The sequence below is a fragment of the Parambassis ranga genome, chromosome 2 (genome assembly GCF_900634625.1).
Source record: "Parambassis ranga chromosome 2, fParRan2.1, whole genome shotgun sequence".
Lineage (NCBI taxonomy): Eukaryota > Metazoa > Chordata > Actinopteri > Ambassidae > Parambassis > Parambassis ranga.
Genome location: NC_041023.1, coordinates 29,597,035 through 29,616,476, shown reverse-complemented (window position 1 = coordinate 29,616,476; position 19,442 = coordinate 29,597,035). Strand labels below are relative to the sequence as shown.

The 19,442-nt window shown below is 40.2% G+C and overlaps 1 protein-coding gene across 6 annotated transcripts in view; it reads left to right on the top strand.

The window, feature by feature from the left end:
- Positions 1 to 19,442, top strand: part of cacna1c (calcium channel, voltage-dependent, L type, alpha 1C subunit) — a 143,857-nt gene that overhangs the window by 77,535 nt on the left and 46,880 nt on the right. For all 6 annotated transcript variants that reach the window (XM_028429799.1, XM_028429785.1, XM_028429777.1 and 3 more), the window contains exons 4-7: positions 10,928 to 11,067; positions 16,891 to 17,030; positions 17,937 to 18,089; positions 18,840 to 19,039. In XM_028429799.1, the coding sequence (XP_028285600.1) occupies positions 10,928 to 11,067; positions 16,891 to 17,030; positions 17,937 to 18,089; positions 18,840 to 19,039 (633 nt within the window). The remainder of the gene's footprint in view (positions 1 to 10,927; positions 11,068 to 16,890; positions 17,031 to 17,936; positions 18,090 to 18,839; positions 19,040 to 19,442) is intronic.

The window sequence follows — 19,442 nt, the reverse complement described above, 5'->3', positions numbered from 1 at the left end:
TTTTCTCCTCGTTTTTAGAATATATTTTTGATCTTGCAAACCCTGCATTTTTTTCCTATTTCCACACTACAACACAACAGAAAGAAATATCAGGTAATGGCTTCACCATTTTATTGAGCACAATACAATGTTATCTGTCTGCACATATGTAATTAAATTGAGGCAAGTAAGTAAATATAAACATTACCAAAAAGCATTATTTAATGTTTTTGTGTCACCCTCTTGCAAGGTTTTAAATTTACCTTGGTCCTTTCTGTCTTTGCCCTCCTCATATGTCTCAAATGACTCATTTAGATGTGGAGGACAGTTGTGAGTGAATGCACATAGAGTGATACAGTGAGAAATGTTTAACTTAAGCACAATTGAGGTATGTTCTCTAATTACAGATCTTGATACACAGATATGTGTTTTACCTGTACACTCACAAAATGGTGCACAATAGTTGCTGTTCCATCCATGTTCCTATGTTGTTTGTATCTTCCATTTCTTTAGGAGCCTGACACCTTTCTGTTCTCGCCTGCTGTATGGCATTTTAGCTACTGTTTGTTTTGTTTATAAATGGCAGAGGAATGTTTGCTTTAACCTATTAGAGCCAGGGAGTTTTAGAGCATGCCAGCCAGCAAGTGTTCAACTTTGTGAAAAGGTCTTTTTTTAGGAAGGATTTGACTTAGACTGCATTAGAATAGCACACAAAAGTATTATAATTGTAAAGCAGGTTACCCAAGGGGAATAGCCTGTGTAGAGTAGTAGTCTAAGTGCATTTTAAGATAAGGCAGTTCAGAGTTACCTTACTAAGGATTTTTAAGTTAGAGTGAAGATAAAGTGATGAATATGGAAAAAGGGTGGAAGCACAAGTACTCAGGCACATGCACACACAGCAGCGCCAGCTCTGCATCATCAAAGCTTTATACACAAGCACATGGCCGCAGAGAGGTTGAACATCTTCCACATTCCATTGGCATGTACATATATTACAAATTACACATGCACATTCATACACACTCTACTGCCGCACTAGCTGAATCAGTAAAAGCAGAGACCAGACCAGCTGAATGTTTTATCACAAAGACTCTAGTCAGCAACAAACTCTGCACTGGACCACTATACGGTCAAAAAGAATCATGTCCAAGCTGCATCACAGTGGTCACCACAGGACGACAGTGTACCAAATCTTTTTGCTGTTTGTACTGTTTCAGCAGTTCGATGTAGAGGTCATTACTTTTCCCTTTTTCTGTACTTTTTCTTCTGGTCTTCTTCTCTTGTTTCCCCACCAGAGGTGTCCCTTCATATGATGCTGGCAAATATATACACCCTCTTGCAGACACACACATATAAACCAAGATATCCCCTAATTATGCTGCATTGACTGGTGAAGGTGGGAGTTGAGTTTCTGTGTGGTCTGAGATAGTGAGTTATGTACAGTTTAAGTGTGTGCCTGCGACTCTCTCTTTCATGTGGTTAATTATGGCCATGTCTGCACAGAGCCACAAGCCTCTGCCATTCATTGTGTTCCCTACTGAGCTGAAAGGGAGAGTGTAGGTGGTGTGTGTCGGTGCGTATGCTTTGTTTTGTGTTTGATCTGAGAAATCATACAGCACACATAGTTCAAAACTGAACATATTGTTCCTCTGGGTCACTGTGATCAGCAAAGACTTTTCCATAATTTGATGTTATTATGTTTTTATGGGATGCATTATATTTAGCAAACTGCATGTATACAGACAAAAAATTATCTACTCATACACTAGTGAGATGTAGAGTATACATGCTGCACTATGCAATGCATATCACAAGTTTAGTATGAAATCATAACAGGATGATGCTACAGGAATAAATCAGCATAACCAGTCACAGCAGCAGCAGCATGAATGATCAGAGAGTGAGAGAGGCAAGCTTGTCAGATTATATAAAGTGAATCAGCTGATAGTGATCAGCTGAGGGCGTGTGCAACTTCAGTGCTCTGCCTGAACTAGTGCGATGCTCCGCAGGTTCACTCATCTCTGCCTCCTCTCACGTCTCTCCCTCCCAACATCTCTGTATCTTGTGATCTTATCACAGAGCACTTCCAAACATGCTCCATCAGTCTCATGCATTGTTGCCACACTCTTGTTTAATTTTACATGTGTTTGTGGCAGTGAATACCTTATTTATGGGGACAAAATGTCCTTATCTTAAAAGACTTTGAGGTATCAGCTGAGGGAGTAAAATAGAACAGACAAAATGGAAGCTAAATGCAGAAATCAAACCCAGGTGTTTCTCACAGTGTGAATAAAAATAGTTGGAGGTTGACTTTCAAAGAGGTAATTGAAAGAGATTGAAAGGCAACAAGGTGAGGAGAGATTTGCTGATGATTTAACAGTGAATGTGAAAGGAGAAGGAATCATTTTGTTCTTTTGCACCATGATTAATAATCCAGTTAGCTCATATTTTCCCCAAATTCCTATCTGTTTTTGACCTATCAGCTAAAATGCACAAACCTGTTGGTATCATCCCCACCGCTCATATATGTTAATTACTTTTCTTTCTCTGTTTCACTTTCCTGAAGTTTGGTTTGTCTTTTTATAGCTCGTGGGTCGCAGTTTTCACAGTGCTACTATGGTAACAGCAGGGGAGTGGGTGTTAGCAGCTAATCTTGTTTGGGTGTCATGGTGACATTGCTATGGCACCCAGTAGGACAGCTACACAAGCTTTTCTTTAATCATATTTCATCATTACAGATTTAGGGGTTCAGGGGGCAAGATGCTGGGCTTTTACTACAATCAGAGTTCATTTATTGTTATGGTTAAAAGGCTCCTGCCCTGACAGATCACACTATCTACAACAGTTCATAACAAACAATTACAAACAATTGGCGGTTACAGTGCTCTTAAAGCTATATATGGATCCAGATTCCACACCTCACTGTTATTTTGTCCTTTTTGCTGACACACACATCAGTGTTTTCCCATTGTATCGCTGTTCCTTCATTTTCACCGTGTTGTGCTCTGGTCTCACTCCACTAAATGTTAACCAGGGAAGGAATGATGGAGCAGTCTTTAACAAACACATGCACATGCAGACAGGTTTTTTCCAGCACTCTGTGGGGGAGATAGCGTTGTGTATTTGGTTCTGAAAGAAGTGATTCTACATGGAAAAGGGTTAGGTTTGCTTTGTTACTCAGGAGAATCTTCTTGACTCGTGGGACATGGAAGTAATTCTGCTTCACAAGTAGTGAAAGAACAAGTATTATTTTCTGGTGATCTGATTCACATCAATCCATGCCACGGTTGGTATCAAGTGCATCTGCTTAAAATCAAACCCACTAAAATCAGTGATTAATTTCTTGGCTGTTTCCAGTGAATGAACATAGAAAGAATTGAGAGATAGTAACAGATTGATTTCATGTTTACATATAAATATGTAAACATGAAATCATATTTTAAACAGAGGAGTAGAATACCTGTGTTTTAAACATTTGTTTGGCCCATCCTGCTTGATATCTGAGGACACCATGTGTCAACACAGTGGGGTTCAGACACGTATACACACACACACATCTGTAGTCACATACACACCCATAACATGTTTGATCTCAGTCGGTAAAGACCTTAAAGGCAACATTAAATCTTTATCACCTGCAGTGGAACATATTCATTATATGTGTGTGGTTGGTGTGCACATATTGCTGTTGTTGTGATAAAGTTTAATCTACAATACACTTTTTATGGTAAAGCTCTGGTGTTATAGAAAGTATATTTGCATTTACTTTTAATAGCTTTAATGTTTTTGTTTATTTGCCCTTGATAACGCTCATAATGTATAGCCTCTACTCTGTAAATTAACCTTTGTTTACAAACAAGAGTTGTGACCGAAATATAAACACAGGCTTTGTCAGTGGAGCTATTCATGATATGTGATTGCAAGAAAATAATTTGATACAGTAAGTGATACACATAATACCTACAAGGGTCTTGTCAGATGGAAGACAGAATTATGGGAATGCTATAATTGGAATTTCTGGAGTCTAATTTGGCTACCCAGTGGTTGCAAAATCTAGTTGATTATTCAGGGCTTAGCCTTTTTCTGATTGGTTGATTTAGCTAATGGCAGGAGCTCAGTGACACCACGTATTTCTTTCAGCGATTCATTTGTTGCTTCAGCCCTTTCATTCAAATCACTGCATCATCCAGGATAATTGATTGGGAACAGAAAAAGCAAAGTAGAGTAACAAGTGTAGACAAGGAGAGTGAGAGAAGAGCAGCAGATGAAAGAATATACAATTATCAAAAACTAGCATCAGCAAAAGCCATAGCACCACATAGCCATGTCTTCAGTTACCGGTAATCATGCACTGCTTCACTAAGTTAAGGCGCTAATGATAATGATCTTCTGATCTTCTTCTTCTCTTACTTCTACACATTCACCACACACTCACTTAGCCAGAGAAGAGAAGGGTTTGACAGGGGCCAACTGAAAAGGACAGTGCAAAAACTACCCCCCCCCACCCCCACACACACACACATTCAAAGCAGCAAACTGATGAATAACATCTCTATGTTCCTGCCGTTCTATATCACCTTTTAGTTGCTCTGCCTTTCCTATAAGTCATAACAGCACGATCAACTCAAAAGGCATCTTAGATGACTCACATGCACACACACACGCTCCGTACCATGAGTCATGCAATGAGTTATAGTGTGGAGTAATCTATCTTGTCCTGTCAGTTTAGTGAGCAGCTACCCTGATCCTGATGCACTGCAGTGATCTGTGTGTTTGTAACATTGCTTCACTTTGTCTTTATTTGGACCTTTGCATGTGTTGTCTCCTGTCTGGGCCACATCCATGCGAGTGTGTATGTGTGAGAAAGAGACAAATTCCAAATTCAGGACTGTCACTGTGTGTTCGTGTATATGTGTGTGTAGAGCATCTGTCTCCCTGCGTGGTGAGGCAAGAGAAGTCGTGATAAGTCAGACACAACACACACAGCAGAATGCAGAACTGGCAAGGTAGCATGATGCAAGGGAGTGTGCTAGCTGGGATGGAGGGATGAGTGAAAACAGAGAGGGAAAGATGTATTGCTCTCGACATTCAACTGGGCTTTTTCATTTTCCTTCTCCTCATGTACAGTATCTTGTTCTCCCCGCTCTTTTTTACCATCGCCTGCTTTCTAGTGGCATAGCATCACATTTCTCGGTACGCTTTCTTCTCTCTCAAGGGTACCAGTTACCTCCTCTCTAGCATAGACACACATTTATGCACCCTCTCTCCAACACACACACACAGTGGCTGTCTATATTAGATGATTTATGCTCCCATGTTCTTTTATTTTTAGACCAATTACTCTTTTCTTTTCTGTCTATATCTCGCTTGTTCTCTATTTCAGTTCCCTCTTCCCTTTTTTGCTGTCCTCTAAATATTCTCTCCTGTTTTCTACACTTCAGTCTGTATTTGTAGACGACTTAAGATGTTTGTTTTACCATCTTCCCTCAGCTAAGGTTGACTTCAGCTTGGTTATATCCTCTCTGAGGACTCAATTTACTTGTACACAAGGGCCTGGGATGGGACTGGGGACCCTATTTTCTTCTAGTGCATGCAGGGATGGGCTTCAGATCTCAAAACTTAAAGGATTGAATGATTGAATTATTTGGTTTGAAAAGTTAAAAAAAGGAATAAAAAAGTTAAATTACTTTTTGTTTACCTATAGACATTTCAGCTTTGGATTGTGTTTGTTGATATGGTTAAGGTGTCTGAAAGTGAGATAAATTGATAAAGGACAGAACATGTGACAGACAGCGATGATGACATACTTCTCCTGGGGTGTATTGGTAGTTAGCATGTAGCAGTTTTGTAATTGATTTGCATTGTGAGTTCCAGTTCTGGCACCAAACATTGAATCCATGTCTGAAAGTATTCATGTTATCATGTTCATTCATGTTAAAAAAAGGCTGACTAATCAAACACTTCACATTAAGTCATGTCTTCCCCCTAAGAAGCTGACAGCTAACATGTGCATACTTTGTGTACCAGCATGAGAGGAAGTAGCATGTCATCTCTATTGAAGGACAAATAAAACATGTGAATCATTTTTGTCGCTTTAGACACACAAGGCTCACAATAGTTGATAATCAGCAGCCACAGACAGATTGTGCGTCAAGACTGTAGTCACAAATCGACTCCACATTATGCTCTTGTTGTCTTTCTTTCTTTCTTTCTTTCTTTCGTTCTTTCTTTCTTTCTCATTTCTTCATTTCTTACTGTTCTTCTAGTAGCTACAGTGCCAGTTGCCTGGAAACAAGTCTTTTGGTCTTTCTATAAAGTTTTTATATTTGATTTGCTGGAGGAAACAAAAAGTAAACATAAAAAAGGAAAATAAATGGATTTAATAAGGCATTGTCCACATCAGTGCAGAAATATGAAAACATGGTTTGCGTAATCGGTCTAACATTTTCCAATCAAGCTCATCATTAGTGTAAGCTGTAGGCCATGACGACATGTGGGAGATTTTGGTTGCCACATCACATATCATGGCTGTGTGAGTGCTGTGCCAGTCTGCTCTTTAAGGTGATCTAAGGTCGGAGGTTACAGATGACTTTAATGCAATCTTTCTCTCTCACACACATGTGCATAGACACAAGTGTAGATTAAAGTAATCCTTCTCCAGCAGCCAGCAGATTGGAGCTTAAGTCTTATGTTGAACATGCTGTTTGTTGCATGTTCTCAATGTATTTACAAAGAGTGTGGAATCATGGTGGTATTTGCTATTCTTCCCATAGCTGCCACTGATGATGGCTTCAGTGGATATCGGTCTCTGTGATATTGTGTGGTGCTTCTTGAACACACTTTAAAGTTGTAGGCTGGACATCTATATGTATAATTACATATGTAAGCCTCTGTCCCTTGTGTCATTCTTTATCCATATAGAACATGTTAAACAATGTGATGTATTCACTGATCTTCATGTTTTAACAACAGAGGTTGACCCTTTAATGGCAGGAGTGTGGTCTGTCCTGTTTATTTATGCATTAAGACCTGTTTCACCAGGCAGTGAGAGTTCATACTAAAATAGGAGAGCTGAAAATGACTCTCCAATGTTGGAGAGAGATTTTCTCAATGCAACCCCAATATTGTTCTTCGCTGGGAGAAGAGTTCTTTGAGTGACTATAAAAAGCTGGGTCTCCCCATAGTGATGAGATGAGTTTTTCCACTATTATGGGTGCAAGCTTTGGTGTTAGCTCTCTCCTACTTGTTAAGTTATGATTCAGTGATGGTATAAGGATATTATTTTGAGTTTTACGTGCTAAGCTTTCATTAGGAGTCCTTCTAAAATAGGAAAAATTACATAATTAAAGCTCCATCAGTAATGATACAGTGACTTTAAGCTTTATGGGGTAAATACTTGTAAGTATAAGTACTGTATTTCTAAAAAAGAATACAATGCTTTTACAGTTACTTTACCTAAAAACAAAACAAAATTCTGCTAAAGCTCTAATTTCCATTAATAGTACTATACATCTTGCATTACAAACAGTATGTTGTCTTGTTGTAGATAGAAAGTCTTGTTATTAAACAAATGCTTATGCAAAGTCACAGAATTACACACAAAAGTTTCATGCAAAATAAAGCTCTTTACAACCAACTTGAGTGAGTATTAGAGATCACTGGTTCAGGCACAAGTACACATGTCATACATACAAACAGGCACCCACCATTGTTGGTATACATAATATGCACACATAGACACAATAGGAAGTCTGGGTGCTGACAGAGGAGTAGTAATTACAACTATGTGCTGTGGATATTCTTGGTACAGTACTGATCAGTGTCATCTGTGTGTATGAGAGGGAGAGAGAGAGTCTGCTGCTACTGCTGTGCAGACCACAGTTTCCATGGAAACGTCGAAACTCATCTTGGTCTCTATGGTAACTTCTGGTTGGCACCCACAGAGAGAGAAAGAGGAGGACATAGAAGAGAGGGATAAGGGAGGGAAGCTAAACAAGGGAGAGAGACTGAGATAATTAGTGAGAGAGAAGAAGAAACTTTACCAAGTGTCTGAAGAATGACTTTAACAGTTCTGCTCGTGATATCAATGAAATGTCTGGATCTGAGTCTTGCTGTGGTGTTAAGACCTTTATCTGTGCTTCTTATAAGTTTCTCTCCACTTTCTCTTGACTTGTGCAGTGGACAGGTTGAATAAACAAAAATCTAGTGTTTGATTGATTTATGTTTTCATGGCTGAATAGTTGGTACAGTGTGTTCAAGGTGGGTATTTTTTCAGTTCTTCTTGATCTATTGAAAACTGCATGAAAGGTACACACACACACAGACTATGACGTGTCTGCGGGATCTTTCAGTAGCAGCTTAATGGCTAATCCCGTCTTGCAGCGCACAAACACACAAACAAAGAAGGTCATCTCAAATGGAAACATTGTCCGCTGTATGGTAGAATGTCGATACTATAATCTGATTAGCCTAGTTGATGGATAGGTGGTTTGGTTGACCTATCACAGTTAACTGAATTATTGCTCCCACATACTCACCTTTCGGTCATTCTGTCTGCCTGTCTGTCTCTCTCTTCCTCATGCTCTCTCCTCTCTCCTCTCTCATTTCTTTCCAGTCACTAACCAAATTAGCCATGCCCCTTATGGATTTTGCCCTTTATGGGTCTGTATGAATGGAGAAAACGGAGGAAGGGATGGGAGCCTGTTTGTGTGTGTCAGGCTAAGCTGTTCCTACCAGATGTTTTTCTTTGTTTTATTCTTCTGAGCGCTGCACTGTCTGCCTGTCACTGACAGATACACAGCTCGGGTGTGTGTTTCTGTGTGTGTTAGTGAGAAAGAGTGATCGAGAGCTTTTGTGTATTTGTTAGAGGGAGGATATGTGTGTTTGTGAGATGAATTACTTCCTCACACACTACTAATACTCACTGTGTGGTGGAGGGCTTGCTGAATGAATAATGAATATGAAAAAGAATCAATTCTACAGTCTCTAAAACTGACACACACACACACACACAGAAAAAAGGGAGACGGGTGTTTAATGTGAAAATCTTGTTCTTTATCTCTAAACTAGGCACTTTGAAGAACCAATAAAGAACACTAGGTGAAACTGAATTGAAATGAGAAGTGGCTAGGAAACAAAAACAGGTTTGAGACTGAGCAGAGCGTTCAGGTGCAGAATCCCTGCCCTAAAAATCAACTTGCCTTTCAAGTTGTCTGTCTTTCAGACTGTGCAAATCCTCAGAATTATAATTCATGTCATTCCCTCCTCTGTCAGAACACTTCCAAGTGTGGGAAAACACTCCTAACTCAGTTTAAATGATAAGTACATTGTTAAGAACAAAATGAAAGCATCAGTTGTTTATTAATATCCAGTCATTGGTGTCAGCTGTGCACTGCTTCTATAGTCCACTTATTAGAGTCTACTGAAGTACAGTGGAAACACAGCAGTCATTTCAAGACTGGGGTTACATGAATGACTGATTCCCATAGTCCTGAGCATGTTTGCATGAGTGTGTGCATAAGGGGCCTAATGGTAGCATGATGTAGATTTTCTCCACACTGAAGGATTGTTTATTTAGCTAGATCTGCTTAAGGCCCAATTTTATGCAGTCACTGTGTACTTGTGTGTGCATAGACATGTGCTTGTCTAAAAAAAAGAAATGTGACTTCTTGTGAAAGCATCGTAAAATATCTGCTATTCATGTGAAATGAAGACGACAACCCAATCAACTTTAAAGCTATTGAGACAAACCTTCTACATGAAGGGACTGGATGTGCCTTTTCACAGAGCCGGGGATTGTCTGTGTCAGACATATTCTCACTCCTGGAATAAAGGTTGTTGGCAAAGGGTGCCACCTCGGGAAGTAACCACTAATGGTTACTGTTATAGTAGTAGTATCCAGTAGGTATTTGTCAAAGTCATTTTGGGCACATCCAGAAGTCGTATCTCTCCAGCTTCAGGTTGAGCTGATTCTTCCGTGGAATGAGGCTAAAGCCTTGAGGGACCTGATTGGCCTTCTGTCCCAAAACTCTGGCCCTTTGTGTGCATGTGTCCATGGGAAAACACTGGGGAAAAGAGGGAGGAGCAGGGAAAAAGAGGGAGGAGCAGGGAATGAGATGGATGGACAGATTGATAGAATGAGCTAAAAATGTTTTTATTTTCGTAAGTATCTCTGAGGGACAGAGAGAGGACACAGAGCTTTTCTGAGTACAGAATATTTTGGTTACACAACGTGAATCTATTGTCCGTTGACTTGTGTAAACTGTCTTGATCTTATTTTAGTTTATGCTTAGATATGATCGATGATTAGGTGGATGATTAACTGTATGATTTTTTTTTTTTACAGTTGTCAGAAGGTTATGATCCTGCTCTCTTTCAAGGCCATTTCAGGACATTTCCCAGGACCCCCTCAGGCTGGGGGTCGTCCCTATGACAACAGTCCCTGAGGGACTCTGTAGTAGAAATGCAGCTTGTGTGTGTCTCAGTGCACATGGAGTCTCGAAGGACAGGAAGAGATTAAACAAGCAAAATCCTTTGATTGTGTACACAACTACAAGTTAGGCAAATACATGTTCACACATAAATAATTAGACAGACACCAAGCCAGGAGCCACATAAACAGTACCAGGACATCTTGTTCTTGCCGATAAAGTCAGAGGAGTAGGCAGTCGGCACTGCAAGTGCTCACAAGTCATGCTTTTGTGTCGGTGTGGGAAAAATGTCATATATGAGGGCGCATGTGTTTGTGAGGGTTCTTTGAGTGGCCAAGTTTCTTGTTAATCTACCAAACAAAAAACGGCAAGAATGTAACCTTCAGTGGGTCTGTTTAGGACCATCTCACTCTTAAATTATTTTCTATCTTTCTTTGATGGTCAATGTGAGTCATGCTGTCCTGCAAGTGCTGTTGCTCAGACAAGTAAATTGTGCTGTCATGTTTGTGTCTCTGCAGGAGCGCGTGGAGTATCTGTTCCTCATCATTTTCACGGTGGAGGCTTTCCTGAAGGTAATAGCCTACGGCCTGCTCTTCCACCCCAACGCCTACCTAAGGAACGGCTGGAATCTACTCGACTTCATCATTGTAGTTGTAGGGTGAGTGAACAGAAAAAAGAGAAAAGCTATGAAATAAATCTATGAACTTTGATAGAGGCAGCAACAAATATAGCTAGCTTAATTGTAATACATAGCTCAGTTTCAAGCAGTACATGACACACTTTTGAACATCAGCACATCATTGGCAGAATATTAATAGTACCTTTTTCTAATCACTGTCAACAAATGAAAGTACAGCCAAGACAATTGGCAGCTGCAGTCTGATGCCATAGTGCTTGCTTCTGTCAGAATTATTGTTAAGATCACATTTCAAATGAACTCCTTTACTTTGTGTGGCAAAGACAAGACAGCTATTGTGCTTTCTCCTGTAGTTGATTTAAAGTCATATTTTTATGAAACTTTACAAGAAGCTATAAAAAGATATATTTGCAGCTGAGGAAGAGCACACGCTTTCTGTTTTTTCATGACAGCAGCATTTCAAAATCCAGCCTACTGCCACAGAGGATGTGACATGTTTTGCTGTAAGTGTTGTACATGTTGTACATCCTTAGAAATAAGCAGACAACTACTATACAAGGCTGTCACACAGTGAATCTGTGCTAAAACCACAGTAAACTTTGGCCTACAGTGTATTGTTGAGGCTTAAAGTGATTAGCTCGTGAGATGCTGATAGCAAAGCTCTGCTGTTTTTCTTTATCTGCAATTCAGCAACATAGCCCAGCTGCTAAACCCTCTTTGCCTTTATGTATGTGTGTGTGTCTGCATGCATGTCCTGCTTACCAGCTGTGCTTGTTGTACAGTGGGCTGTAGGGCTAACGGCAACAGCCTGTGTACCTGACAGTTACATTAATACTTTAAAAATGGTCTAATTGACCATGTATGTTTGTGTTTGTTTGCTAGAGAGGTCGAGCTAGAAAGCAACCCTCAGCCTGAAGGGAGGCTCTGTGGATGCACCAACACACAGACATATATGCTTCCTGAGTCTTGTTCATTGCCAGTCAAGTGTTCACTCGCATTAGTTATCACTAACTGAGCACGGCTGGCTTCAACCCATAAACACACACACATGCACACACACAAACTGACAACATGGTGCCAGTGCCCCTGGCATAAACACAACCTTTACCACTCTTATGCTGTTATCTACCCTCTATGTCTGTCTCTGACTCTGTCTGAGCTTTTATTGTGATGCAGCACAATATAATATGTGATAATACTGCATTGATCCATGCAAGTAAATTACACCCCTGCCAAAGAAAGTTCAGAAGGGCACATACAACTGGCAGCTCTAGAATTGGCAAGGGTCAGTGTGTTCCTCGGTGACACTACATAGCCAGAATAAGTGTACATACTTGAAGTAAACAAAGTGCCCTTTAACACAGCAGGGGTTTATCATCAGAAGAATTATTCCCTTTTACATTGTTTTGAAGTAACTCAGTACTGCAGTCAGTCTTTGTTCTGCAGAACAGGCCTTTAAAAATAAAAAAATACGAATTGGGCATAAGACCTGCCTGTCTGAACATAGCCTAATTCCCTGCGTTGAATAATCATATTTTATCATGTTTTCATAGAAATCTTTCCTGTCACACTTCCTGCAACCAAATTACAACTTCTATAGGATTGCAGAGGACAAAATCTCTTTAGGGCTTTTATGACAAAGCAAAGCTATTAACCCACATACACCCTCAGTGACTCAAGTAACATTTTAGGTGACTAATCCAGAATAAGAAAGTGTTAAACCCAGCATGGTTATATTGAATATGAATTTAAAATCAAAAAGAAAAATGCATTATGCAGATTATATCAGAACTTTATTCCCTGACCTTTGTGTCTTATCACATCCTTGGTCATTGCCATAGACAAACTATGACAAAATATGCTAACTGTCTAATTTGCTTTGGGGGTCACAGTTTCGAAAAGACATCAGACCATTCTTTATAGCAGGGGTCGGGAACCTTTTTGGCTGAGAGAGCCGTGAACACCGGATATTTTTAAATGTAATTCCGTGAGAGCCATACAATATGTTTAAAACTAAAAATACAAGTATGTGTGCATTTTATGTAATTTCAACACTTTTAAAGTACAATAAGTCTCTGAATTCTTTTTAATAACATTGTTACGCTGTTGCTAATCAATGATGAGTATTTCTTACCATTAATGCAAGTTCTGGCACTGTTTTGCTGATGGCTTTGTAATCTGGTTGATACTTGGTGAGATTAAGCTTCATGCAGGCTTTGAGACTTCCATCCGTTAAACGTGATCGTAGGTTGGTCTTAATGTTCTTTAGATGTGAGAAAGACTGCTCACATGCATATGTAGAGCCAAACCTGGTCAGTACAGCAATACTCACATGCTGCAGTGCATGGTATGTGACGGGAAGCGCGTTCCATGTTTTGACAATCAGCTGGTCTGCGGGTTGAAGTTTTTTCATTTCTGACCACTTGTGTTGGCTCGCCAACTCTGCTTGCTGTCGTGCAAGTCTTTCCAAATCTTCATTCAGTGACTTGAACTTATTCACCCACATGTCTGAGGCCTTCAGGTCAGCAGCTTGTAGCTCAAAATCTCTGATGGAGACACACAAGTGTGCTCGCGAAATTGTCCAAAGCGCGCTTTGAATGACTGCAGGAGATTAGATGTGAAGCCTGCTAGCTGCTGAAGATCAAGATGTTGAGCAGGGTCACTTGCTGTGCATGCACCTTTAAACTCTCCCAGTTTTTCAAAGTGTAGTAAACGACCTGTTTCAATGTCGGCGATGAAGAGTTCTAGCTTGTTTTCAAATGCAAACACTGCTTGTTGAAGGGATAAGATTGTATTTCCAATGCCTTGCATTTTCACATTGAGCTGGTTTAGATGTTCAGTCATGTCCACGAAATAGTAGAACTTCAGGAGCCACTCGGGATGCTTGACATTTTTCATTTCAAGAAAAGTCCAGATTTCGCTCAGACAAGCCGCAAAACGGCTGAGCATCCTCCCCCTTGACAACCAATGCACGTTGCTGTGCAGAAGCAGACCAGGATAATTATTCCCAACTTCACCCAGCAGTGTTTTAAACTGGCGATCATTTAAAGCTCGGGCAACAATAAAGTTGACCACCCGAACGACCAGTGACATCACTTCACCAAGGTGCTCCCCATACATCTGAGCACAAAGCGCCTCCTGATGTAGGATGCAGTGACAACTTAGGATGCATCTGTTTTCATGTTCACGAAGAAGTGCTACAAATGTTTTTTCCCACCATGCACGGAGCACCATCAGTGCACACCGAAACAAGTTTATGCATCGGTAGATTTTTTCTTTAGCGAACTCAGTGAAGGACTTGAACAAATCCTCCCCTCTTGTTGTCCCTTTCATAGGCAAAACAGCAAGACTTTCCTTATGTAGTGTGTCACCGACAACATACCTTGCAATCACGCTGAACTGGGATAAATTGCTTACGTCTGTTGACTCATCCAAAGCGAGAGAATAAAACGGTGCCGCATTTATGTCCTTCACTTGGATTGCCTCAATTTGATTTGACATCATGATGGTACGATCATGAACAGTTCTTGCCAACAGAGGCATGTCTTTTATCCGTTTAATTATCTTGTCTTTATTCGAAAAGTCGTCAAAAAGTTCATGGGCAACATGAAGCATGAATGCTTTGGCATACTCCCCATCTGTGAATGGCTTTCCGTTTTTCACAATTGCAATTGCTATAGCGGCAACAAAGCTAGCCAAATTCCAGTCACCTTGTTGGGTCCAAACACAAAGTTGCTGCTGATTAAAACGAGGGAAATTTACGTCCTGATCTCACGACAGGCCGTTGTGCGGACCCTTTTGCACATGCGCACATCGGCCGCTATTTTCCACACAAAATACGGCAACCCAACTTGAAAAGTGTGCCTCATCTGCGCTGCCTATGCGATTTAGAGATAGATAAATAGATACAACGGCATGTTTGTTTGCCACTTTCCCACTAAAATTACTGCGAACCGGCCTTCTAGTTGCCGGTGCGCGCATGCTCAAAATATTTGTCTGCGAGCCAGACGCAGCTATCAAAAGAGCCACATCTGGCTCGCAAGCCATAGGTTCCCGACCTCTGCTTTATAGATTCAGTTTGAATGTAGATATTGATAAAAACAAAATTGAACAAAGGAATTTTTCAGCTATAACAGCACTGTATCTGTGTTTGTGCATGAATGAGCTCTTGTCTTTGTGCCTGTGTGTGCATGCCTAACTGCCAGCCAGCCTGTCTCTGCTTCTGTGTGTGTGTGCATTTGTACCTGTGTATGTGTGTAAATGAAAAGTGACAAGAGTTCGCTCCCTCTGGAATATTCGCCATATGGGTAGAAGAGCTTGTACCTGGTGCTGGGCAGCCTCACAGAGACATGCACCCTCGCACACATACACACAGATGCTGATAACCCATATTCTAGCTGACATATACCTAAGAGGTTATTAATGAGGGTCCAATGAGTGAATGGACTGTGTGCATATATGTCTATGAGTGCAGTGTGGATGAGTACTATATGGACTTCTGCTTTAGTCTATACTTTATACTTTGTGGTCTCCTTTTTGTCTCTCCATCACTTTTTTAAATGATTTAATAATGCTAATAATCACTTGTGGGCAAATTGTGCAAGCAAGTGTTGTGCTGACATTTTGACTAATATAATACCTCTGTTATCTTTATGAATGCACACACTTGTTCCTATCTTGGCCATGGATGTACACAGGCCATTATGTGGTGCTACACTCAAAGGCTCTAATTATCGTTTAACACCCAACCACAAAAAAAACATGCGTGAGTGAAATGCTGGTGGTGCAAAATTGTGGATCCTTGACGTGCTCTTCATAGTCTCTTTCAAAAGGCTTGCTTCCCACTGAGCGTGAGAGAGAGAGAGAGAGTTAATCAAATTGAGAGGGAGGTAGTGCAAAATAGAGAGGCCGACAGAGAGTGAGAGGGAGAGAGAGGGCGATATGTTTTGAGAGGCCTTTTCAAGTGGCCATTTCATCTGTGCTAATTGATAATTCTCCATGACTAACGCGCCACTGACTGGCCTTTGAGCCGCGCTAGCTGGAAAATGGTATTGTATGGTGATTTCTAAAGGATCTCAGAGACAGAGAGAGGAAGGGGAGCGTGATAAGCTCAGCTGGACGTACACAAATTCAAGCTTGTGAGCCAGTTGTACCAAAAGACATGTCTGTAAATAGTTTATAGAGAATAATTGCTAACAGAAGGCAACAGCATAAAACCATATTTAGTTCCTTTGGTGAAGAATAGATTTATGTTAGTATGTGTTTCTGCTTACTTTGTCTTATGACTCTATTCAGACAAGTACATGTGGACACCTAAATATGTGGAAATCCACAGGCAATACTGATGTGACCACTCACAATCAAAGCCTGTGTGCATAATGCCACATGAGACAGTATGTGTAGGTTTGTAATTATTTTTATGTACTTCTGCATAGCAGATAAAGTCTAACTGTTGTGAGCGCATGCCCATTCACACACATAAACACATTTTGAGGACTGTTGCCTTCATTACATTCATGCAGTCCTCTGTTGAGCTGACAAATTATTAAAGCAGAATGTCTCACATTTTCTTATCTGTGAAAGACAGAGGAAACAGATGAAACACTTTCTATTGTTGTGTTGGAGAGATAACTAATTAAGCTGGTTTATTTTTTTACTGCTGAGTTTTCTTTGAGAAGCACATCATAAAACAGGGCAGCTATGTTCATCAAAACTTTTTAAATTACATTTTTGGTCCAAAACTAGGTTGGCACAACATTGTTACTGTATATATGTCTCATTTAGTTTTTTCCCCTCAGTCTACAGAATGTAGAGTTGCAGTCATGATCACCACTTGTCTTGCAGGTTATTCAGTGCAATCTTGGAGCAGGCGACAAAGGGGGACGGGGCCACTCCCATCGGAGGGAAGGCAGCAGGCTTCGATGTCAAGGCTCTGAGGGCATTCAGAGTACTCAGACCTCTCAGACTGGTCTCTGGAGTACCAAGTAAGTACTAAAAATCTGTAGGAAAAGAAAGAAAGGGTGCTCTGGGGATCAGGTGTGAATGGTTATTGGTTGTAGCGCTGAGTAAAATGAACCACAGATTGGAACATATATTGGTGCTTGATGCCACACTTAAATGACACACACACACAGGTTCTGTTGTCAGAAATTTAGACAGTATGAGCAGTAGATGAGTTGTCTCTGATACTGTCTATACGTAATTAGAGAAATCAATAATTCAGAGGGCCTGAAGACACAAAAAGAACAGATATTGAGGATGAGGGTTGTGCATACAACCCGTTGTTGCTCATGGCATTATAATTACACAACCAGAACACTTTGGTCTGGTTTGATGTAAAAGTGTTTAAACTGAATTCTGTCCAGTCTTTTTAGGCTGTGTATTGATGTCATGGCAACTGATCAGCAGCATGTTTACTAGTTGTTTACCCCTCAAAATTCCAGAGCTATTGCTGCTTATGTGCTGTAGAATTTATAGAAGTAACATACAGGAATGAACTCACAGTGTCATGTAAATTATTCTTCATTGATGTCACTTACAGATGTTTTCAGCTGCATTTACTTCATCAAATTAAGTGTAAATAATTGCACAAGTGTCTTTAATCAATGGAAATCAACGCAGATCAGATATACATATTGTGGCCTCTGCATGTACACAGAGAAAATCTGACTAAATATGGCATAAATAGCTTTATTTTAGCATTCATTTGTCAAGGTGTACTACAGTATAATAGTGTACATTTATAAGGCTCTGCAGTTATATACATTATCTAAGTTATCCTACAATCTATCCTGCACTGACATAAAATATTTATAATATTGGCTCTTTTTGTGTTGTTTATATTCTTTTGATTGTTGTTCTCTTTAGCAGTTTGTGTCTGTGTGCTCCAGGTTTACAGGTCGTGTTGAACTCCATAATCAAAGCCATGGTTCCTCTGCTCCATATTGCTCTGCTGGTCCTTTTCGTCATCATCATCTATGCCATCATCGGCTTGGAGCTCTTCATGGGCAAGATGCACAAGACCTGCGTTAACAACCACACAGGTACACACATGCACACTCTGCACAAAGAGAGCAGGAGGCATGCTATGTATTGTGCACTGATGCACAGATGATCAAACACATACTGCACTTCAATGCTCTGATACATTTTGTAGTCAACTGTGTGTGAAGGAATGGTTCAGTAAGCACACATTCAAATATAGACATATACTTCAAGTCCAGAGATAAACACAGGTGAATAGTATATTACACTGAAATAGCATGAGGAGCAATGCCAGACTGACCCTGAGTTTGACTTGTCTGTGCATTTAAATCATATCTTCAACAAAATCAACAAATTCAACATTGATCAATGAAGAATTATCACAGACATTAATTATTCAAACAGTCATTTAAGTTTCTGAGTATAAACAATTTGAGCAACGATTGAAACAGCAGCCACCATGAATGATTGAAACACTTCAGTGAAGGGCCGCAGGTATAAATGGACTTGAGTGTTATTATGTTGATGTTATAGGTCCCATGAGAAGCATTAGCTTTGCACAGGGTAAGTGCTCATGGAATACACTCTGTTATCCTATACATTACCCTGGAGAGCATGTTTTGCTTAATTGGTACAACACATTTTCACATTGATTTTTTTTTTATGGCTGCTCTCTTTGGCATTAGTTCAGTATGTCCTTTTAACCTTTGTTTTCCAGAGGATTTAACTGATTTTTATATTTGATTCTATTTGTTTGTACATCTGAGTGTAGTAAATATGTAAGAATAAAACGTACTACCTCGTCACAGGCACCAATGCAGAGGAGAAGCCGGCACCATGCGCACCTGATGGAGCTTATGGTCGACACTGTATGCAGAATGGAACAGAGTGCAAAGTGGGATGGGAGGGTCCAAACGACGGCATCACCAATTTTGACAACTTTGCCTTCGCCATGTTGACAGTTTTCCAGTGTATAACCATGGAAGGCTGGACAGATGTGCTGTACTGGGTGAGTCGGACACCACAATGGTGTTTTTTCTTGGTGTTTGTGTGGGCTTAGTGTCAGACGGCTTCATGTGTGTCACCACTGCCTTGTATCTGTAACATCATTGCCACATGAGTGCTTTGACACAAATCTTGGCTCATATTCACACAAATATCATTTTGAAAGAGAGAGCTTATGCATACACAGTTTACACATTCAGCTCATATCTCATTTTAATTCAGTGTAGACAATAAAAAGCGTAGATTCATTTGGAACGTGCAGATTTCCAAAGCTCAATTCAAGTGTCAGTGAGCACACATACTGCCATAAGTACATACATGTTTCCTTTCTCCTCAGTAGAGTAGTTTTAACACACAGTGCAATTCATCAAATATTAACAAGATTTATCTTGTAAAGTGTTAGCATT